This window comes from Anser cygnoides, chromosome Z (assembly GCF_040182565.1).
Source record: "Anser cygnoides isolate HZ-2024a breed goose chromosome Z, Taihu_goose_T2T_genome, whole genome shotgun sequence".
Taxonomy (NCBI): Eukaryota; Metazoa; Chordata; class Aves; order Anseriformes; family Anatidae; genus Anser; species Anser cygnoides.
Window position 1 is genome coordinate 49,450,203 of NC_089912.1, and position 23,824 is coordinate 49,474,026.

Consider the following 23,824-nt stretch of genomic DNA (forward strand, 5'->3'; position numbering starts at 1 on the left):
GTGAACAGTCTTTGCCATTTCAGCTGCATTATGCACAGTTGAGCACCTCCATTTCAGCAAGGTAAAAGCATAGCCACTGGTTTTCCACCCAACAGCAACACGTAACTCAAGCTCCACTGAAGTGGTGTAAATGACTGTTGGTTCCCAAAGCTGAGATGGTGTTCTTTCTCTATAGTACAGAAAGAATACAGAAAGATGGGAGCTTAACTCGGACCACTGATGTGAATGAAATTGTGCCAGTTTTTCATTGGTGGTGTTTAAGAAGCCTGTTAAATGAAGAAGCCTGTTTAAGAGGGCTGTTAAATGGATGAAGTAAGGTATGCCAACATTTATTGCTCCTATTCTCTCGTTTCTTGCAACTGCCAAAATTCGTCTTGAATCACTGAAGCTAAAATACTTCTGGGATTTGTGACAACTTCTTAAGATGGAGTACCTTTGAGGACACTGGAGTTGAAGTAAAGTTGGCAAAGTAAAGCAGGGAAGGTTAAAAATAGAATCACTTGCAATTAATACAATACAGATTTTTTTTAAAAGTTGTCATTCATTTCCTTTTGTATGTGAGATGTATGCCAGGACTTTCCATCCTGTTCATGAGCTGTACCAAAAAATAGTATGTTTTTCAGGTCATGCTTCTGTGTCTTGTTTAAAGTTTGCAGTTTAGTTGTGGTTTTTTTTTTTGGCGTTTTAACCCTGGCAAAAGCTTAGCTGTGCTAACTCTTTTGTTTTACCCTGTTAGTTTTTCAGCTTTTTAATGGCAGTCTCTCCAGTGCACAGCTTTTGTTTGAGGTGCTGTATATATTTTTTTTCCTGTGAAGGGTTCCCTTCAAGTCCTTACTTAGCTCATTGATGGGGTTGGCCGACGGGGGGCTGGGCAGTAAATCAGCTTGAGCCTTTCTGCAGCTCTCCTTTCAACACGGGTCTTCAGGAGAGCAGTGAGTGACATGGCTGGTTACATCTTGCAGGCTGGCCGTACACCAGCCACCATACACCAGAAGCTCTCTGGCATGACAGAACAGGGGTCTGCTGTGCAGTGCTGGCCAAGGAGGTGTTCGAAGGCAAGCTGAAAGCCATACCGTAGAGGAAATTAAATCACTGGGCAGGGAAGTGGGACTGGGCTGATTGCAGTCATTAATGCCCCTGTAGGGAGAGGCCTATGAGGAATGGTACTCAGCAGCTGCAATGTCCCTCATGTGGTGCCAATTAAATAATGCAAATATGAAATTTCAAACAGCTAGTACTTGGACATAATGCTGAAGAGATTGAAGGCTTCTTATGATGCAAAGACTAAACTTAGTGTCCTGGAGAGTGCGGAATACTTGAACTATTCCCCTCTGTGAAAATGTGTTGTTGAACAATGTTGCCTTTAACAGAAACCTGGAGAATTTGGCATTGATTAAATAATTCTGATTGAGAACTGAGTGCCAGTGGCAGGCATTGATGGGCAGGGTAGCTGTGTATTGGTTCTGCTTTGCTTCCCCCTGGTGCTGCTGTACTGCTCCCTGGTTGTTGGTTTGGGAGCAGTATGTAGCTCATTACCAGTCCCTGTTTAATCCCAAGCAGTACGATGTTAAATGCCAAATACTGGATTGCTTTGTATGTGGATTTTGTTGTTTTTGCTACACTCCCTTTAGTACTTACTCATGTGTTCACAGTCTTTCTAGTAATTCATAAATGATTATGGTAGAGAAAATAAAACTTTTCTAGAAGACATATAACTCAGGTGCCATGATTTGAGCAAATAAGTGCTGATTCTGCCCTTGCAACACGTCCCACCTGTAAGTTTTGATGTAAGTCATTTTAATCATGACCATGTTTAGTTTTCAAAACAAATGTCTATAAGCACTGAGCTGTTAGACTAGCAAAGATAACTGGAGTAGTCCCCACTTGGCCTTAAACTGTTTAAATAGCAATTGTGATTGGTTTGTAAACTCCTTTATCTCTTTTATTTGGGGATTAAAATAATGGCATGCGAGTAACATCTGTCTATATTCAGACCAAAAGCTTTTTTTTAAGATTGTTTTTAGATTTTTGTTTTTAAGAAACAGTTTTTAAGAATTTTTTTAGATTGTTTTATCTAATTCACATTTCTATGTGTACTTTGATTTGGTGGGGCTTTATAATTAGTGGGGCTTTTTAATATTTGAATCTAACAGGGATGTTGCAAAAGATGGAGATACTACTAGGCAGAGGAACTGCTAACAAATGCCATGAAATATTGCCATCCCTAAGGCAGTGCAGTGTTTAAGTATGTCACGATCAACGAAGACGATGGAGGGTGACAGTTGTGAAAATGTGTTGTGTGTTTAAGTGCCAGCGAGCAACCTGTGGGTCCTCTCAACAGCAGGGTGTATGGGGAGGAATAGAGCTGCTCCAGGGAGATCCCTTTTCTTTCCCAAACCAGCCAGCTCTGCCCGAGCACCTGGCTGGGCTGGGGATTGCCAGCAGGCTTCTCTCCTGATGGGAGGTGGAGCGGGCGGTAGGCATCTCTCTTCCTTGCAGGCTTTCCTGTTAATAAACAGAGCAGCTTCTCAGTTTGTAGTCTGCTTGTGAGGAGGTGCTTTTCTATCTAACCTGCTTACTTGCTTTTAAAATGCACTTACTAAAATGCGAGTGTGTGGCTATCACATCATTATGGATTGATTTGCAAATGGGCTTGCACTATAGGTTAAAGCACTTTGTCTGAGAAATATGGTGTGCTGGTGTGGGGATGGCAGGGCAGGGAGAGGACATGCATTGTTTGTGTTTGCTTTCTTTTAGCCAGTGGAAGGCTAGCTGAGATTGCTGCTGTCCTGTTATGCCAAAGTTTTTGGTGTAGAGGTGAAGGTGTCTTAAAATTTACGTTAGAGGTGGCTGAAACTTTGTCAAAGTCATATCTGTTTAAAAAAAACAGAACAAAAAATACTCTTTAAAAGTGGTGACTTTTTTTGATTAGAAAACTTCATTTTTTTTTAACCTTCAGGATTCTGAAAGAATGGGGTGTAATTACATTTAAAGATGATGGTTGGTGTTTTTTAAAGCATTTTTGAACACTTTTATTTTTTTCTCCATAACTTTGTTCTCCAGTGTAATAGAATCAATGCATTTTGGAGGAGAAATACATCCCTTGTTTTTCAATCCTCATTGTTCCAAAGCCAGAAAGCTTTTTGGATGGAGGGAAGGAATAGATGGGCTCAGTTCTAGGGGGGAAAACAATGCTACATATGGACATCAAAACTCACTCCAGAAATGTTTCCTAAACTGATACTTCCAAACCAATGCTTTCTCTTGTTCTAGAAGTTCAGCTACAAATATTGCCTCTCTGCAGCAGGACTATAACAATGAGCGATGCTGCACGAGGGGTCTGTGGTGCAGAGCTCCCTCGAGATGCGTGTGCCCAGCTCAGCCTGCTTGGAGCTGTGGAGTCCAACACCAGCAAGGAGAAGGTCCCTTGTTAGCAGCCCTCAGTGCGCGTGTTTTATGGTCGCAGGAATCCCTTGGCCTACAGGCTGGTTGAGGATGCAGCAGCTGTTGATAGCCAACGATAGGTGCTTTTTTCCTTCCTGAGCTACGTTTGTAGGATCTCCATTTATTCTACAGCCTGACAGGCAGGCTATTCAGAGCTGCACTATACTGTTGAAAAACCTTCCTCCGTTTACGGGCGCATGTGATTTAAAATGAGGTACTATGGCTGCATAATATAGACTATAACCTTAATTGTAGACTTGAGTAATTCTGTTCTTTTTTAGCATAGTCTAATTTCAGACTTGAGCAATCTTTTTGGTAAGCTATCATGGGAGAGTGTGAAATTGTCTTTATTTTCTATTAGATTTCAGTCTTTGACAGCATCAGAAACTTTCTGTTGTTCCTTGAATTTAAAAATTCTTCCAGTTAAAATTCTTCAATGAAGTAAAGGGCATAGCTTTCAGAGGAAAGACACACAGAGCTTTAAATCAAAGTATGTATTGTTTGGAAGAACAATATGCAGTTCATTTTTTCAGATGTGCAGTTGACCTATAAAAACTTGGAAACTTCTTTTTTTTTTTGTGTAGTTGCTTTTGGGTGTCTGTGACTTGCTTTGTCTTCAGTCAGATACTGTGCTAGGTGCAGAGTTTGTGAAGACATTTTTCCAGAGGAGACATTATCAGCTTCAGAAAAGAAGTGAGATGCAGGAATAGATTTACTCTACTAACAATGTAGTAATGTTGTACTGCAAGGATATTTTAATATTAACTTCAGCTTCGTTCAGCTGTGTAAATTTAGAAGATGAGATCAGGCAAAAAAGATTTGAATTTATAATTGATTTTTTTTGAGGAGATAATACTGGTTCTCAATAGAAATTCTTTTTAGCCTCTCCAATGTTAAACATTCAACAGTTACTACTGCCTCTAACAGCCTGTTTTATGCTTGTTCTATTTAAAATCTGTTGAAAGTAAAATGTCCGACACTTCTCATACATATATGCTGTTCTTTTTTGTACTGCAGTTCCTTAAAACTTACACTGTGTAAGAATATAGTGTGTATTAGCATATGCTGAATGCTCAGTTTAGTCAGTTTTTCTTAATTAAACATTGAATAACATTATGAGGTTTCATCATGTTCTCAGAAGTTACCTGATGTTTGTCGTAGAGAATATTTGTGTTACGTGGCATCTTTATTGCCCATCTCTGTGTGACACAAGAAAAAGTGCATTAAAAAAAGGTTGTTTTCAGTGTAGGCAATTGTAATAACTTATATAGGAATTCTCAGCAAATGCTTTGAAATTCAAGTGGAATTCCGTGAAGTTGGTGTAAAGATTCCTCTCTAAAATTTTAACAGCCCTTTTAAAAGAACATGTAAATTGAGCATTTTTTGGGTAATGTTTCTGATCTGATTGAAGGAAGAAAGATGTGTTCTTTGCTGGAGAAAGTATAGGGGTATGATATCTTTGCTGCTCCGCCCCCTCCCCCCCCTCATGCATCACCACTAGAACTCTGTGACCTCAGAGTTAGGTCATCTGCCCATCACAGACCTCACACAAACATGTCCATACCACATGGTGCTTCTATGTTTTAACCAACGTCTGGAGTGTGGCAAGATATGGCCGTACCTGTGAATCACATCCGTGAGGATGGACTTCTGCTCATACTCTTAATTACCTTTTTTGTGTATGGCCTGTTTGGTTCTGAAGGTACGTTGTGGTGGGTGTTCCTTTTCTCCTCCATAGTCCTTGCTATAGGAAATCTCCTCACCTCTGACAACTAACCTTTTAAAACAAAACAAGAAGTAATCAAACTCTTAAGAACATTAAGGAAGAAAACAGACTCTCTCCAGATTTTTGATCTTCAAAACTTCGGGGAATTTGAATTCAAGGAAACTATAGAATAGACCTGGTAAGTGAATCCCCTTGTAAAGAAGGTTAGTATTTTTGTTTGAAAGAAGGAATCATTCAAAGCATTTCAGCTCAAAATTTATGGGGAAAAAATGTGGGAAGGGCTGGTGTCATGAGGAAATACCAGCTTTGCTGAAGCCGTAACACACTACTGCTTTGGTCATCATTTTCTAATGTATTTGGATTATGGAGTTCTGAGAGTATGGATGTATCAGATGCCAGAATGACATCAAGGTCTGGAGACCAAGTTACTCCAAGTCATTTTGCTGTTCTTTCTTTCCTGCTTACCCTTCACCCAGTGTGAAAACATGCTGCTTGGAATTAATAGGCCAACTAACAGAGCTGGGGAGACAAATGAGTGAGCTTCAGAAATGCTCTCTTCTTTTGATGTGAATTATGAGGAAAGGCATTATACTAAACTTACCAGATTTCTTTTTTTTTGTCAACTTAAGCTTACAGCAAGTCAGCATACTTTCTGAGGTTCTTGAACCATCATGGCTACAACTCATTGCATGTCTGCAGTACACTTGTTTAAATGAATCTTTAGATCACGTTTGTTTCTTAAAAACAAAAATATGCTACGCAAAAATAGGAGAAATTATTTTGAGACATGGAAGTACAAATTGTCTTGTAACATACGGGGGGTTGTCATTAGAATTAATGCAAATCTTTGCTTCTACCTTTATAAATGCTATTAGCTGCACTGTCAGTTAACAAAGTGGTGTCCTTTTTCAACTTCTCAGGTAGTTTTTAACAGTTCTTTGGTTGTAACATGGGAAGAGATTTTAGAGAAGCTAAACAGTATAATCTAAAAATATAAAACATGGTAGTACAATAGGTCTGCCTTAGCATGAAGATGTAAAGCCTGAAGTGGTAACTTCTTTGAATTTAGGTAGTATGTATATATAGGGTTTGGAAGGGTCTTCTTTCCCATTGTCTTTTGCTTGACTGGCAAATCAGTTTGTCGTCTAGATCAGATAGGTAGAGATCAGATAGGCAGTAGTGCAATTAATAGATGGAGAATGTAAAACAAAAAGCTGGCTGTGTCTTCACTACTTAAAAAAATTGATAAAGGTGATTGACTTCATCTGCTTAACTCTCCAAAGGTCTGCTGGGAAAAAAATTGAGAAATAAGCTTCATCTCTCAGGAATAGCAAAATGGATAGGAAGTATAGAGCAGAGTAATTATAAATGAAGTTAGCTAAACCCTGCTAAATTGAAATGAAATGAAAACCCTTAAAAATGAAGGTGAACATCAAGCAGAGCAGACTATTTGAGACAATAAATCCTAGCACTTCTATGTTGGCTCACTCCAGGCAAGTAAATGAGAGTGGAGGGGAGTAAGGAAAAATCAGTAACACTGAATCTTAGCTTCAGCTTAAAAGAAGAGGATTTCCAGCTTCGCTTGGGGGTAAGGGGATTGACACAGCAGATAGACATTCCGACTGTCTTTTGTAGATCTTTGTTTATAAGAGAAGTCTCTGCTAATTTGTGTAACAGCAGCAGAGTAGTGGCTTTCTCTCCTTGCCAAAGTTGAGTGTTTATTGTAGTTTGTTTTATTCCCTTCTTAAATGTAGCTTCTATACTCTCTTCCAGTTCCAGTGTGGGAGAACAAGTCATCTTTGAGACAGGTGCTATGAAACAACTGGGGAAGCACTCTGAGTAACTGGAAAGCAAAATCTTCATTTAACAGGAGAAGGCAGGAACAGGGGCAGTAGTAGAAATGAGGTTCAGGGAGGAAATTGAAGTAATCTGAAGTCAAAGAGAAGAACTATCACTGTAAAGCATTTTTTTCCATCAGTATGACTTTTTGATGTTTTCTAAGAGAGACAGTTTCCTTTGCCTTTCCCCTTTCCCCAGATTTAATCTTTTTTTCCAGTTCTTCTGACTGAACATCAGCTAAAGTATCTCCAGCACATAGCATAGTTCTATATAAAAGCATAAGCAGAGGAGTTCTCTAAAGTTCTCTGTCATGTCATTTTCCTAAAATAAGAAATATATTGAGAATGCAGCTTTGAAAGCCCTTGTTACAGATACTCTGTAGGTTAAAATAATGCCAGTGATGTGTGTACACCTCTTAAGAGATTACTGTGGGTGTGTAAATTTGTCGTTAATTTTAGTGATTGCCCTTTAACTGTAAATGACCATTTTAATATGCAGTTTTGTGTGAAAAATCCTTTTAAACCACTTTTTATTCTGTCCAGCAGGTTTGTGACCACAGAATGTGTACCCACTTGGGATTACTGTGTCCTGTGGACAGGTGGATGATTTGGGTGGTGGTGAGCAGTGTGGTGAGTCAGGGTGAGGGGCAAGTGAGTAGCTAACTCAAAGGCTGAGCACTGCTTGCTGTATCAAATCCAGTGCGTGGAAAGGGGAGTGAGGGCACAAGTTTCTATAGTAACTTATATGCTGTGTTTTTTCTCCTTTGAGTTAGAGCCATGACTTACTAGAGAATAACTAGCTGTCCGTCTCTTGCACTGGTCTGGTTAGAAACATTCTCACGTGCTGGGACATTCAAAATACAAGGCCAGCACATTTTCCCAACTAGCTTTTCTAAGTGGCTGTGGACAAGCTTTTCAGAAAGCAGTTTTGGAAGGTAGCAATTACACTGCAATAACAAAGGCCCATAAAGCAGTAATAAAGGCCTTTGGGGGATTTAGAATAACAATTTGACATGGTGAAAAGCCTTATTGTTGCTTCAAGAAGACTGAAAATCCTCCAAAAATGTACCAAAACTGATTTACAGAGAGAGAGGAAGAGAGAGAAGTATGTGTTTGTAGTGACCTTGGGACTGAACGCTTGCTTTTGGGATTTGACAGGAATGGTTTGCAGACCAGAGAAATAAAAAGCATGTGTAGTAAGTATACAGTTACATTTGGCTGGAATGAAAGCTGAGCTTGAGCTCTTATTTTAAGGTTCTGTGCACTTTTTAGACTACAAAAATTGTTTTTGTCATTTGCTTGCCAAAGTTGTTCTCTTCAGTTGTAACAGTGTTCTTAAGCATCTGAAAATACCTCTGGAAGTGAGAGAACAGCCTGACATATACCATGTTACAACTCTGTTGCTATCCTTGGAGTGTTTTTGTTTTTTTTGTTAGTTTGTTTCAAGCCCAGATGCCTTATAAGACTGTGCTAGTAAGCCTTTCCTGACAAGTTGTATACCCGAGAAAGGGAATAATGAGAGGCAGAGGAATGGGTAGGTAGTATGTATTGAGGAAGGGTGTTTTTCAGTGTGCTTGTTTACTGACTTACGTGGACTGCAACAAGAGAGAACCTGGAAGAAAGCAGCACTGCAGTAGCCATGTGCTGGGACATTACAACACCCAGTGTCTCGTATATGTGCTCAGTCGAACAGGGAATCAGGGTTCTTCAGACGCTGTTGCTTGTTCATTACGTGACTCTAAGTTAACACATTTTCATTCCGTTCTTTCTTTCCTAAAGCTGATACAGCTTTAGGTGCTAGCAGATTAAACTCTCCTTCCTTTCTTCCTTCTCCCCCTACCTCTCTACTATTTGTAGTTTTAACCGGTCACAACTGAAGATGTATCTTTCCTACTTTCTCAGGGGTCAGGCTTGGTTGTGAACATCTCTTCCTTCTCAGTTTGCTGGCATTTGAGTGCTCAAGTTATGTTCCTGACTTCTCCATCAAAGAGAGGTGGTGATTAAAGGTGATGGGAGCCCTTCTGCATGTTTCCCATACCAAAGAAGCACTGGTGGTTCCTGTTCACCTAATCTCTAAAAGCAGCCATGGATAGTTCTGGGTTGGAAGTTACTAGGAAATGTCATTACAAAAGAAGTGAGCAAAGAACTGCGTGCTAGCATGGACAGTGAGGAGACAGGTCACAGCCTATTTAAGATGCAACTTGATAAATTAGGGAAAGGGTTTGGTTGTGTCCCAAGTTTCCCAGCAAGCTCCAGACAATAGGTTAGTTTGTTTGCCTGTTTTGTTCACAAGTTGAAGTTTTGCAGTGTCTGTGATGTAATCAGATCTTAGAGCTGGGAAAGACTATTGGAAAATTTGCCTTTTATTCAGAAGTGACGATCGTGTGGAATTGTTTGATCACCTTTTGTTAGATACTGTGGATAGGGCAATATTTGTACTAAGATGTGAAAGCAGTTTCTGTCATGGCTATCAAAGACGAAAGTTAAAGGTAGGTTATAGAAGACCCAGTGTCCCTGGTTTACCTTTTGATTTTTATTTGGGGGCTGGTGCTGCCTTTTGGCAGAAAATCGCTACTGTTAGAGCATTTTATTAAATGTGATAGTGAGATAGTTGCAGTTGTGAAAATATATACAAATATCAAACAGTAAGAAAAGATGAATTATGCCTTGTTCTTTAGTTACCTTCATACTTCTGCCAAATATAATAACAGAATATCTCGTAGGATGCTGTGAATATTATGCAGTCGTTTATAAATCTGATCGGTAGGAAAAACTTGTAAATGAAGCCTCATGCCAGAAAGATGTAGAAACAATAAAGAGCTCTGAATGAATTCAAGTTCCTAAAAAAGAAGGAAGAGACCAATTAAATTACCTTCACTGATTACTGTAGTACCGAGCGCATACACTCGTACAGCGTTCTGACTGACTGCCAGGTACCTGACCTTTCCCTGAGGGTGTCCAGCTCTCCTAGAGATGGTCACTGATTGCTTGGGGTGTGTGGGGGGGAGAGAGTGTGTGTGTTTTGTCCACAGCATAAACAATCACCAGGAGATCCGTGTTAAACGCTTGTAGTGCTGTCATTCAGTTCTGTTTTACAGTCGCTGCAAGAAATTGCTAATGCAGTGCTAAGGCTGCATAATTACGTTTACTAGTGTCTTGCGGTTGTAACTGGGAGCCAAGAGAAGCATTAACTCTAGCTTGTACATCTTTCCTGACAGAAAATAGATTATAAAACAAATAGTAAAATATTAACTATAGAAAAATGAAGAATAGAAAATACCGCACAGATGCAAGACCAGCAGATTAACAACTCTTCCTCCTGCCTGTATGCAGTCAGTTGTGCAAATGAGCACATTGAAAATGCTGTTAACGTAGTTCTGCCTGTTGTTGTTACAGAAGCTCATTTGAACTGAGCTTGTTATAGAGCTTTCAGGACATAATTTCATATTTTTTCTTCAATTTAATTGTGTGTTTCTCTTCTGTGTAATGAGATTTTCTTCCTTGTTTTGAGACCTTGTGGATAGAAACTATAGTGCCTATCAAACTAGTTTGGACCAAATGCATTGTACAAGAACAGTGCTTCACTGAGCACCAGTGATTTGCAGAGATGTGTCCTGAAGTTCTTCGAGGACAAGTTCGATGGGGCTTTGAGCAACCTGATCTGGTGGGTGGCACATGGCAGGGGACCGGAACTAGACGATCTTTAAGGTCCCTTCTAGCTCAAACCATTATATGATTCTGTGATGTTGTGAAGGTGAGTGAGCAAAAAGATTCTGGGCTTATGAAAGCTATGTGATATGTGACTTTAAATTTGACCAGCAGTTACTGATCGTGGCAGTATAATTATAAAACAGCCTGGGGCAGAATTATAACCATGTTGGCTTAAGCTTTGCATCACTGGAGACTACGCATGAGAATTCCTTTAGAGCTTCTATTTGTATTAAAAGCTTGTTGAATTAAGACCTGGTTTTTGTTGATGGTGTTGTGTTTATGTTGCTGTTTTCTTTTTTAAGAGGGTCTTGGATAACATGCTTCTTATGGGGTCTCCACAGGCTGTTAACTGCACAAACAATATGGTTTGACATCAGTCTGACTTAATTTCTTACCATCACTGTAGTCTTTGAAAAAAAGACTTTCGATTTGGTAGCCAATTACTATCAATATTAATGTGTGTGCATGGTGTTCTGTTACTGATTTGGTGGCACCATTCTGCCTTGGAAGAGCTTCAGAACTGTTAGAGCATCCAGTGGGCAGGATCTGTAGGTAATGGTTCCCTGAATCAACTCATGCTGTGAGTGAAGAATGTCTTAGATTTTGGTAAAATATGTTGAGTGGCCATCCCTTGTATTAGTAACTGGTTCCTGTACTGTTGAGGTACTTCCATGTTGTCACTGAATTCTTTTCGCATTCTACAAGTTAGACTAGCACTGTCATGAAATAATATCAAGCTTAGTATCCATTTGCTACTCCAGCATAAATGTGTTATTCTTGTGCTGATTATTTAAGATGCGTGGTGGAGAGAACATGTACTTCCACAGACGTGATGATGCACATACTCATGTGGGCGGATACCCTCCCCTGAGCATGCAGTATCATGTACAAACATGTCTGTAAAAAGTGTTGCAAGAAGTATTTCAACATCAGTTTTACTTTGAAGCTTACGATGAGATAGTGAAAGTCTGGGGTATTTGTGAAAGTGTGTGGGAGAAGAAGGGATAAGGGACGCTTTGATACAACCATGTTTTTTCGAGTGAGCTAGCTGAGAACTCACAACACTAGTGCTTGTGGCACATAAAAACTGGCCAGTTTCCCATAGTAAAATTAAAGAATGAGAATTACATAGGTAAAGATGTTGAATGGAAAGCAATGAAAGATTGGCAATGTCGAGAGGAAACTGCTTCCTTTTTTCTCTTTTACCAAGCTGTTGTTCCAGCCTAGATCTGAGGGGAAGAACGCATCATGTATCTTGTCCTTACTGTGTTTTGCAGCAGTTGTTTGATCCTTCTAGCAATGTTGATGTCTTGATGGAAAACCGGATAATTTTTGAAAGCCTGTTATAGTCACCCAAACTAAGAATGCAAAAGAAATCTTGGCTGTTAGATAAGGCAGGGTGTCGTACTTCTCTAAGGAAGATGCTGTTTGGTTTGTGGCTTTGCTTTTAGGATCATTACTCACTTGTGCTGTTTTCAGCACTTCATATTGCAGCCTGTAAAAGGCACTTGCAGTGACCCTCTCCCTATTGTTTGTGTTGGGTGCAATATGTGGATATTGATGGCAAAATCTCACTTGTTGCAACTACCCTTGGACATGATTGCTTTGTCAATACACATTAACTCCCTCAAGGTATGAAACAGTGAAAATAATACCCCTGCAGGTTAGGGATTGTTTTGAATAGCAAGAGAGGTCAGTTGGTTTTGTGTATGAGTGAGTATTCCCTTTATAAAAGTAAGGAAGACTAACTGAAAATAATTAGCTGATACTTTAATTTGATCTTATTAACTTTCTGCTTGCAGATTCTGCTTCCCAACACTTTTTTCCTTCCACATCTGTTTACCATATGTTGGTAAGAACCAATGCTGAGGAAAGTTGAGTCAGGAGGACGCTATCCTGTACAAAGGCAGTTCACCCCGGTAAAGAGTAACCATGTAAAAATCCTGTTTCTCCCTTGAAACCCTTGAGCTGCTGTCAATGACTGCCATACAGTACCGTAGCTTCTTTACTTTTAGTGGATTTGATTGCAGCATGCTTTTGCTTACTTGTCTTTTAATGAAGTGTTTAATAGCAAAGGGTATAATTGAAACATTTGGTAACATTGCTTAGGATTCTGGCTTCCTCTTTAAGACTCATATCAAAAGATTGGAAGTCTCTTTCCTTTTAGGAAAACATGCTTTACCAATTAAGAATATTTAAGCAAATGGCTTTTTAGGAAAGCAATTTACTAGTGTAAGACTTGCAAATAAGTTTTGCTTAGGAACAAAATTGTCAATATTTGATACACTGCTCAAATAAATCAGGTAGTAAATCTGTTTAGGAATTCCTAGTGCTGTTACATTTTGAAGAAATGGAAGTGTGACTCAATTATTTCACTCTGTAATGTAGTATGTATAAACATACTTCAATATCTATATTGAGTATGACCTCATTCAATTGCTTCTAATTATCTTGTGATAATAGCAGGTCTTGTGCTGTGACTTAAATACATGTTGGGTTTGCGGCGTTCTACAGCATAAAATTTAATGATTCGTCATCTTTCATCCATTGCTTTAGTAACAAAGCAAATTATATGTGCTGTTCGGAAAACTCCTACTTTAATCACAAAATGTTTATAGTTTGTTTTTTAAGATGATCCCACATTTGAAACCAAACAAACAAAAAACAAAACACAGGAAAAAAAAAGAATTATCTTAGTAGGAAAACAGGTATGTTATCTTTTAGTTGAGCCTGGTTCAGGTTTGACTCCAAAGTCTAGCAAAATACAAGTCTTCTGTGTGTAGAGCTATATCTTGAACAGTAGTCAGCGGCCATTACATCTGTTTTCAATTTTGATACTGATTTGATGGATGACTTTGAACAAGGTGTTGTTTTCCCCCCTTCCCCCCCCCTCCCAAATCCTCTATAAGTTGATGCCAGTAGTACTAATGATGAATTCCTTGGTTAAATACTTCAAGGTAAACTGTTACTATTACGCTTGCCTTGAGCTTGTTTAGAATTGTCTCTCTATTCAGTTGAACAAAAATATGGTGGGATTCCACACTAACATGATCCTTATAGGGGAAACTCTGCTCCTGTATGCTTGTTTTAGTTGGAGGACCTTTTATCTTTATAAAACAAACGTCATCCCTTTCCATCAATCAGGAAGACAATTGTGTTTTTTTTTAGTTGGGTTGAAGGACTGTGGGTGCTGTTACGTGCTTAGTGTGCAAAAAAAACAAACAATAAAACAAAAAAAAAATCCCTGCAAAATAGAATTTTACAAAACAATGGACTAATTAATTAGTTTAACAAAGTTTGATAATCAATATAAAAGAAAATAGCAGGGGGTGGACTATGCATGCCTGAAGGAGTTAGAAGATGCTGCAAGTTGGCTTAGAATCATAGAATGGTTTGGGTTGGAAGGGACCTTAAAGACCATCTAATTCCAACATCCCTGACATGTCCAGGGACACCTTCCACCAGACCTGGTTGCTCAAAGCCCTATCCAGCCTGGTATTGAAGATCTCCAGGGATGGGGCATCCAAAACTGCTCTGGGCAACCTGTGCCAGTGCCTCACCACCCTCTGAGCAAAGGTTCCTCCTAACATCTAATTTAAACATCCCTTCTGTTGATTTAAGGATAAGTTCATACTTGTCCTATCACTGCTGTCCAAGTAACAAGTTGTTCTCTATCTTTTTTTTTTAAAAGCCTTCTTTAAGCTGTGTTGAGGTTTCCCTAGAGCCTTCCCTTCTACAGGCTGAGCATCCCAGCTCCCTCAGCCTCTTTTCACAGGAGAGGTGCTCCAGCCCTCTGATCCTCATCACCCCTCCTGTGGACCCACTTGGACAGGTCCACATCCTTCTTGTGCTTGGGGTCCCAGAGCCTGATGCAGCCCTCCAGGCGCAACCTCTTGACAAGAGCAGAGCAGAGGGGGACAATCACCTCCCTCCACCTGCTGTCCACCGCTCAGCAGATGCAGCCCAGGACGCAGTTGGCCTGCTGGGCTGCAAGCACACACTGCTGGCTCATGTCGAGCCTTTCATCCACCAGAACCACCAAGTCCTTCTCCATAGGGCTGCTCCCAGTGATTTCTTCTCCCGGTCTGTACTCATGTCTGGGATTGCCCCTACCCAGGTGCAGCACCTTGCACTTGGCCTTGTTGAACCTCATCAGGTTTACATGGGCCCACTTCTCCAGCCTGTCCAGGTCCCTTTGGATGGCTTCCCTTCCTTCTGTTGTATCGACTGCACCACTCAGCTTGGTGTCATCTGCAAACTTGCTGGGGGTGCACTTGATCCCATTGTCTATGTCACTGATAAAGACATTAAACAGCACCAGTCCCAAGACAGACCCCTGAGGGACACCGCTCATCACTGGCCTCTACCTGGGCATGGAGCCATTGACCACCATTGTCTAGGTGTGACTTTCAAGCTAATTCCTTATCCGCCGATAGTCTATCCTTCAAATCCTTCTTTCCACTTCAGAGTTCAGGATGTCATGTGGGACCATGTCAAAGACTTTGCAGAAGTCCGAATAGATTGCATTGGTCAGTCTTCCCTTGTCAACTGATGCACTCACTGCATCATAGAAGGCCACCAGATAGGAGTATTAGCAAAGCTTGTACAACACATTCCCAAAGATTGATGTTTTCAGTTACTACCTCCGCTTTAGGAGAGAACCAAAATCAAGTTTAGTCCATGAAGTTTAGCCCCTGAACTACCAGCCACAAGCTGATGGAACAAGAATGTGGAAAACAATGTATATATAAAAATGATTATTTCAAGGATTTTGGGAACCCTGGAGGAGGAGGAGAGAGCGAGAGGGAGGGAAAAAAAAAAGCAAAGATTAGCCTCAGATGGCCATCTTAATAAAGGTTTAAGTGTTCTTGATGAATTGAACAGATTGTTTTGGCATCCTGACATCACATTTTCTACACAACTGTGTATGTTTTCAACGCATAAAACAGATTGGTGGCTGTGAAGTGTTCAGTGTGGTAAGGTGAAGATTATCTGAATGCCTAGAAGGGTAGTAGCTGTGTTTCTTACGGTGTTCCTGTGGTAAATTATAGCTTGCAGGAGTAGAAGAATGAATTCTTGTGCAGCCTTCTGGGAGGGAAGTTGGAGAAGAGAGAGCAGAAAATGTTCGGTATGGGTTAATATACAAGTGTAAGGCTTTTTTTCTCTGTATCTTCATGGAAATGATCCATTTAATTACCTGTGGTGATACTGTAGCCCCAAAGTCTCTGCTTAGGCCACTTGCAGATAAAGATTGAAGGTTTGTTGGAAACCTCCTCTGTATACTGTAAAAGCAGTCGGTAAAGATAGAAAGGTGAAATTTGCATATTTCAGTAGTTATGATGTTTTCATTAGCATATCAAAGGAGATCTGTCACTTGAATTTAGCAAGCACATGTAATTTGTACAAATGAGGAATATAAGAGCTTTTATAAGCTGTGTTTTGTAGGTTTGCAGGGGAAGGAAAGTGAAGATGTTAAATACAGAAATATATTAAGCTTGGGGTGTTGTTCAACAGAAATATCAAGAGGTTTTGTTTGAATAGCATCTTATAGATAAAAGAAAACCTCACAAGTATTAGAGCAATTTCAGTTACCAGAATAATTATGTTACACTGTAGAAAAGCAGGTGTATAATTAACTGTAAGAGCCAGTCATCCAATTTACCGGATTCACATGGAGATTGCTTTGACTTTTCATGTTCATAAGTAGGTTATGGTACTAACTGATAGGTACTTAAAGTGGAATTACAGTTTCAAATTGTGCCCTTTTAGAATGTATGATATGCTTCTCTCTACACTGATTTTCATTTGTTATTACCGTGCTCAGTACAAGAAGTTGTGTGAAGTCACCTGGTTTTCTTCATAATGCTCAATTGGATCTTAACCTAATTTTCTTTTATCAAGATTTTTTTTCCAGTAGGCCACCTGCCTTACATCCATTAATAAATGTAGTGAATAGCACTTCTGTGTTGAAAGTAGCTCATTAAGAATCACAAAAGTCAATAAATCTGCCTTTGTAGTTAAAAGAAAAAAAAATCATTTTTGTCCAGTTTGAGTGTTCTGTATTTATCACCTCACAGAAGTTTTTTTCTGTAGTACATTATATCCATTCTTCTCCAGCTCCTCCTGATGTTTTTCTTGGTTCTGAAGCCTTCAGGTAGGAGTAGGTAATGTCATCATGATACTGTGTTCAAGTTTTGGGCTCCTTTAACTGATTTTGCCACGTACATTCTGTGTTACTGGGCAGTACATTTTCTGTGTGCACTTTATTTCTCTGACTGTACAGTGGACATCTCTGCTGGCCTTTATTGTTTTATCTCTTATGTCTGAAATCTTTAAGCTTACTCTATCTGTGGGAAAGTTTAAGAGTGCGGTACTGAAAATCGTTCTTAAAAAAAAAATAAATAAATTGGATCAGATAGGGTCTATCTGTCTTTGTTCCTGGTCTTGAGTAAAGCAAATATTTCCTGCAAGGAAAAGATGCTATTAATTTCTACTTTCTCCAAAGTCTATCCTGGAGCAAAAGGAGGTTTCATCGTTTGTGCCATCCTAATAGGAATGTAAACAGCTGGGGGAGAATCAAGATGTTCATTTTCTACTCCTGTGTGGACCACAATGTATTTTACGACGATGCCATTTGCGTACACATGTAAATATTCTCCATAAGTAACTACAATACATTTTGGAGGGTAGTAGTGAGATCTAAAAATAGAATTTTGGGTATGTATTTTTTCAACAATGTCCTTTCACTGCCCTTCTTAGTCTTCTTTTTAATTACATTTAACTGGGTTTTGCTTGTAGAACCAATAGCAGAGATATGAGTGCATGTCTTATAACTTAAAATAGCAGAAAGACTATTTATTTGTTCCCACGGGTGAAAACCTTGTGACTGATCTAACTGATCTACTTCCTGTAGTCTTGGTGTGTCTAAATGGCACTGAATGTTGACATGCCCTGGTGAACAGCCAAGAAAGCATCTTTAGTTTCTGATGCACGTGACTGAAGCTCTGCTATCAGCTGAAATCAGTTCCTGAAGACTGGGATGAAAATTTGGTGTTGGAACAATTCCTATTCCTCACTCACCCTTCTCCAGTTCATTGTTCTCCTCTGAACCTTACAGCCCTTTCACAGCTCTCTGTGGGGCTCATCATGGCATATGTTACTGGATTCACTTCTGTTTTTCCTACTCCTGTGTATTAAGAGTCTTCACGGCCACAATTTTATTATTGTTAGCATTTTCTTTGTAGTATATTTGGTTATGTATGTTCAGAGGTTTTCTTAATGTTTACTCAGCATGAGGCCTCAGACGGTCACATATCTGACACTGTGACCTTCTTACTGAAAAAAAAAAGGGGGTTTGTTGTTTTCCTTTCTTGTCTTTTTTAAAAAAAAGATGTTCTAGGAGACAGTTTGTCTGATGTGTTGTCTAGCATGTGAGTTCTAGCTTAGGTTGAAGAGTAATTTTAAAGAAAATGATGATGATGCAAAAAATCAGGCGAACTTGCTTCTGTTATTTGGCCCTATTTCATGCTTATCCATGTTAAATTAAATACGGACTACATCTTGAATTTAAAAAAACAAATATCACCTGTCTTTAACATAGAAAGCTACTTTTAAAACATCTGTTTGGTGGAAAGAACCGTTGTCCTTCCAGAAACGTACAGAGAAATGAGTGAGGAAGCTTGATTAGTTTTACTTTGATTTGGGTACATTTCTATAAGTGCTTCCGTCTCTTTTTATTTCTGAATCTATAGTGGAATGCATGTATACTGTGCTTAGGGGTGGCCTTTTTTCCAACCTGGAGAGCTCAGGTTGGGAAGATAACCTAAGGTGCATCTATTCAGACAACTTCCTGGGGCAATCATTCAATTAGTAGGTTAAAAAAAAAAAAGGGAAGCTAAGGAACCCCCAAAATTTTGAAAACCCTTCATGTACTGTTAGTTATCAATCAAATGTACTATGGGAAGTTATGTTTTGGATAACTGAAGTCTGAGGGAGTATGCTTTGATATAGAAAAGCTGTGAGCAGACAATGCAAGTGTCTGAAGGTGTCTGCAACACCAGTTGCCACTTGAGCGTTTTACTGTAGTCTAGTCAATGTGTACTCTAATGCCAGAAGGAATTATAAATGGGAGTTAGTTAAATGGGGGAAATTTTCTTAGACTGAAGCAAATTACTTCCAGGAGTACATAATTCTGCAGATTTGAATTGTTTGCATTGCTCCATTTTCACACAACGTAAAACATTACATTCTCTTCATCAAAACTGAAGAAAAGTGTAGTCTTCTGTTCCTCTGAAATACTGTTGAGTCATGGCCATAACTGAAACAATGGTGTGAGATTGTTTTCTGCATGTATGGATGGTCTCATCACTTGAATTTTTGTTCAAGGTGTTTATGCTGAATTACTTTTCTCTAAGCTGTTGTTTAGTCACACAAAATACACGGAGAAATAATGCTCTGAAGGAGTATCAAGAGAAAAAATATGTATTGCTATTAGCAAAGGGAAAGAATTGGAGCTGAAGCAGTAAAGGTCAGATTCAGAAGGTTAAGGGATGAATAGTAAGAGGGGTTACTAAGTCTTTTTCCTAAGCTGTTATCTGTATTCACATTTTCATTTGTTCAGGCTTTGTTTGGTAGGTGTATAGCTCAGTTGGTTTGACAGGAGAGAAAAAACAGTTCAGTACAAACCATTCAGTATCATTAATTATTTTCCTATGTTAAATTTGGTTTAAGTCTGGAACAGAATAACCTGTGTTGAAATTGTGAATACTTTTTATGTTTTTGTCAGTGCTGGATTATTTAAACTTTAGAATCATAGCTTAACTCATTTAGTGAAACCGTATAAAGCAATGCCTGGCTTGTTCTGAGGGATGAAAATTTTACTTTATTTTTTAGTGTGAAATGTCTGAGCAACCGCATCTCATTTGGCCATTTTTCTATTTCAAACTGTACCATGTAGTGTAGTCTGTTAGAACTGTTTGGCTTCAAGGTTAAAATGAAATAGGGGCTTCTTATTTTTCGTCTTTCAGGCAGCCTGTTTGAATCTCCAGGTGCTGTTGTACTTTCAGATCCTCCCTCTCTTATGCCATTGGAGCCTGTTTCCCGCTTATGTGCAAGTCTACAACAAGAAATTATTGTCGTTGAACTGGAAAAATATTTTTAATCTATACTACATAAGCAAGTAAAGCATTACTGATGTTTCAGTCAATAGTCTTACAGGTATTTTTGTGTGTGTATTCTTTTAAAGAAAACGACCTATGCAGTTTTGTCTATTTTTTTCCCTGACATTTTTAAAACACAGTTGAAAGAGTACAGAACAAATGGCTTTCATGCTTAAGAAAGCTGTTTGCTTTCTTAGAGAAATCCCTAGACAAAATCTATCAAATGTATATTTGGACAGCATTGTCACTTTATTTTTGTTACTGTTTTACAGATTACCAGCATATTAGTAGTACAAATACAGTTTTAGGAATGTAGCATTTTGTAAGGTGATGATTTTCTAAATCTATTTGTTCTCTTCATGCTAGAATTGGAGTAAAACTGAATCAATTACTCAGGATTGGACTGTGTATCACTTTAAAGATTTTCTGCTTTTAAGGTCCGATCTACACTTCTTCCTCTTCCCTTTTCTATTATATGTATGCAGGAAAGTTTGTTAGCTACGTGGTGTGTAGGGCTGCAGTATTTCAGAAGCAATATAGCTGTGTCTGGTTTTCAGGCATTAAAATCTTGTATTTATTGTAGGCAGAAAAATAAAGGGGCGTGTGTGCTATAGTAGTCAGAAATGGTGTTAACAATTTAATTTTTTTCGAAGAAAATCTTTTCTATGATTATTCTTTACAATGCTCTCATCATTAGTCTCAGGTGGCAATCTGTTCTCTTGTTCTCTTCGCTCAAAATGTCAAATAACCAAATAGTATAATTGTTGGGATCATTACTCGTGTGCCAACATACACAACATAGGCTTTACTTGCATTCAAACACAGCTCTTAAGCTGTGTTTATGCCCTGGAGTGTACATTTGCATCATAGTCATCATAGAATGGGTTTTCACACAGACTTGAAATCTGTGTACTTAGGGGTTATTTTTAGTTGTACAGCTTTGTGTTGGTCTCTTACAGAAGTAATGATCAGTGAAAGCCAGAACAATTGGGCACATTCATTTAAACACAGCGTAAATAGTTGTTCCAGCCTTAGCTGTACCCTTCTATAATTTTAAGATCGTATCATGTTAATGTATCAGTGCTTTGTTTAAATTGGGGTAGCGTGCTTTATCATATTTATCTTATTTTCCCATCTGCTCGTGAATGCTCTTAACAAAACATGCCCGAAACACTATTTTTCTTTCTCTTCTTAGTCCCACTGTGCAATTGCTAAAATAGCTGTAAAATGTGGACTAGCATTCATGATCTCATATGCAGCTGCTCTGAACAGCATCAGGAAGGCTATCAAGGAAGTGGCAGAAGCAACATTGATAATGTAGTCTAGTGTGTTTCAATTATTTTAATATGAATAAAGAATTATTGTAATTAATACTGAAATACTTTAGTAATAAGTGGTTTCCTGCTGACCTAAGTTAAAATACATTGCTGTGTCTTCAGGCTTCAAAGGACAATAAAGGGGTATAATGTATATTGTTCCTGTAATTGTAGAATGCTATTGCAACAGATAATCAGGATGTGCTAACTTCATTGAATGACTGTCTTTCTTAGATTCTAGTTAATATTATTTCAAACACTTCCTTTGTTTCTCGGGAACAGTAACTGAATTGTGCTGTTGTATCCAAATCTCCACTGTTTCTTAGTTTTAAATACCTTATTTCATCTTCTTTGAATAGAAATTCTCCCCTGCTTAGCTTTTGCTGGAGACTGCTGATTTAGCTTGGGAGACTTTATAGCCATTCAGAAATCAGCTTGCTTTTGTTACTGGAACTACTTACATTACTTTCTTTTTAATTGTCATGTAAAGTGTCACCTAGATTTATGGTGATTTAAGGATTGTTGCTTGCATGTGCATTGCAGAATCTAGCCAGATAAGTCTGTGTACTTTGAGTCAAGAGGTGGAGCTTCTGCACCATTTGGAAAAATTAGAAAGCTTGCAGGTGCCGAAATATCTTTTGATGTCTCTGGATGCTGGGATGGTCGAGAGAAGTGCTCCTCCTGGTGGAAGTCCTGGAAGGGGTGGTACATGACAGTAAAACGTGGCATTTCACAAGGTCCTGTCGGTGATTTAACTGCCAGACAGTGTCAGTCCAGAATCTGATACGTGAGGTGGAGCATTTTAGTCCTTCCCCACTTGTCTCCCATTTCAGCAAAACTGGGAAATAAGGTTATACTGTTGAAATAAACATGAAAGGAGACTTCCAAGGTAAGGCAGCCCTTGCTTGTCATCTGGCAGTACAGATTCCATTCTCCTTTACGGTTTGTGGCAGAAGTTGTGTTCTTTCCCACGTGCAGCATCTGTGCATTGAATGGGCTTGCACAGCATTTTGAAACAGTGAAGACACTTGAGGTGTCCTGGCTCGTCTCATTTTGTCAAAAGTGATTGTATTTTCAAAGAGCACAGAGTATGTGCTGCAGAAAAAAGTCAAGTTAGGACTTCCTGTTAGGACTTCTTAGATCTGTTGAGTTTACTGTTCTTATTTCTTTTCCTTGGACATGCAGATAGTATATATGTGGTGAGAATTATTAAATTACATAAAAATCTGTAAAGTCTTCTGAATTTCAGTTTTGCATTTACAATGCTGCCAGTAAGTTGCTCTGCCTGAGCTGGGGGATGTAGGGAGCTCTCTGCTGTGTTTCAGAAATTGGCAGCTGAGTGTTCAAGGTTTATTGCTGCCTTCATGTGCGAAGGGGCAGAATTAAGGGGGCAAATGCAGAGTTCTAACTGGGCATTAAATTAACTTTTCTATTTAACTGTGTTTAGTAACTTACCTTTTTTAGTCTGTTTTTGAAAGGATTCAGAAACCCTCTCTGCAGGTCTCTTAGCAGTGTTTAAAGGCCAGTGCTGAGTTAAGAAGTCCAGTTAGACTTGGACTTGGAAAACCTTTGGGCATGACAGAGGTTTTTCTGCTTCCCTTCCTCCTGTTTTCTGTATGTTTGATTTCAGTTGATGAGGGTATCCAATGGTCAGTATGTAGGTATTATATACAGAAAATGTCACTCCATGTCTTCGTTAGGGTTCGCTTTATTTATTGTGCTATCTGATCCAACTGGTAGAAGCGGTGGGAATGTAGGCAGTCGGTATGTGGGGTAGGGAAGTTAATGAGACTGTAAACACAATGCTGACAGCTTAGTCTTAATTTTTTCTTGGATCCCCCTGTACTTTCATTTCAGTGTTGTGTATGTCTCATGAAAGGCTTGTCAGCGTAAGATATTAAGCAAATGGGAACACTTTATTCCTAGTGTGAGATACTGTTTAGCCCGCTTTCAACTCAGTAATTTTTGCTAGCTGCTGTTTGAACCTGCCTGGCAATTTGTTGGTATTAATGACTGACGTGTGCCTGAAGTAAGGCTACTCTCCCTTGCCTCATTTTGTATGGAGTCAAAGCACTGGAGCCCACCAGCTGGGAAGATGTGGCAGTAGATACCAAGGTCAAAAAGCTTCTGTAGAAATCACAGCTGAATATTTAAAACCAACTTCTTAGGTCAGGAGAGATTCGGTCCTGCAGTCTGCCTTCATCTGAAAGTAAATACCATTCCTTTAAATACCATTCCTTTATAGTAAGATGTCCCTTAACAAAGATGATAATTAGCAGGAAAGTTGGTTGAAGGGTGAGTGATGTGAGCAAATTGTAGGCAAGAATCTATAAATTACCAGTGCAAAAAACTTACATTAAAGCCGGTTCTCTGTCAGAAGTCTTCAATTCCTACAGGGACCCACATCATCTATTCTGCCGTGTGCACAAAGTATCTGTGAGTTTTAACGGTCAGTTCTGCATGTCCCTGATGTTGTTCTGCCAGCATCCGCCTGAAAGGAACTTCTGCCTTTCTTTACTCATTCTGTCTGTATTTTTCATCAAGGAATAAACACAAAGTGTTTGGTGCTGGAGTACCAAACAAATCTCTTGTTAAAGCTTTTAAAACTGATGGCTATTACCACAATTTTCA

General features: G+C 39.1%; 1 protein-coding gene across 5 annotated transcripts in view; it reads left to right on the plus strand.

Annotated features, from left to right (window-relative positions):
- The window catches only part of MLLT3 (MLLT3 super elongation complex subunit), a 141,116-nt gene that overhangs the window by 34,455 nt on the left and 82,837 nt on the right, over positions 1 to 23,824 (plus strand). Inside the window, exon 1 of one of the 5 annotated variants that reach the window (XM_066988035.1) lies at positions 4,954 to 5,146. The exons of the other annotated variants lie outside the window; for them this stretch is intronic. Within the exon in view, the coding sequence (XP_066844136.1) occupies positions 5,056 to 5,146 (91 nt within the window). The 5' untranslated portion in view covers positions 4,954 to 5,055. Of the gene's footprint in view, positions 1 to 4,953; positions 5,147 to 23,824 lie in introns of those variants that run through there. 5 annotated transcript variants of the gene reach the window in all.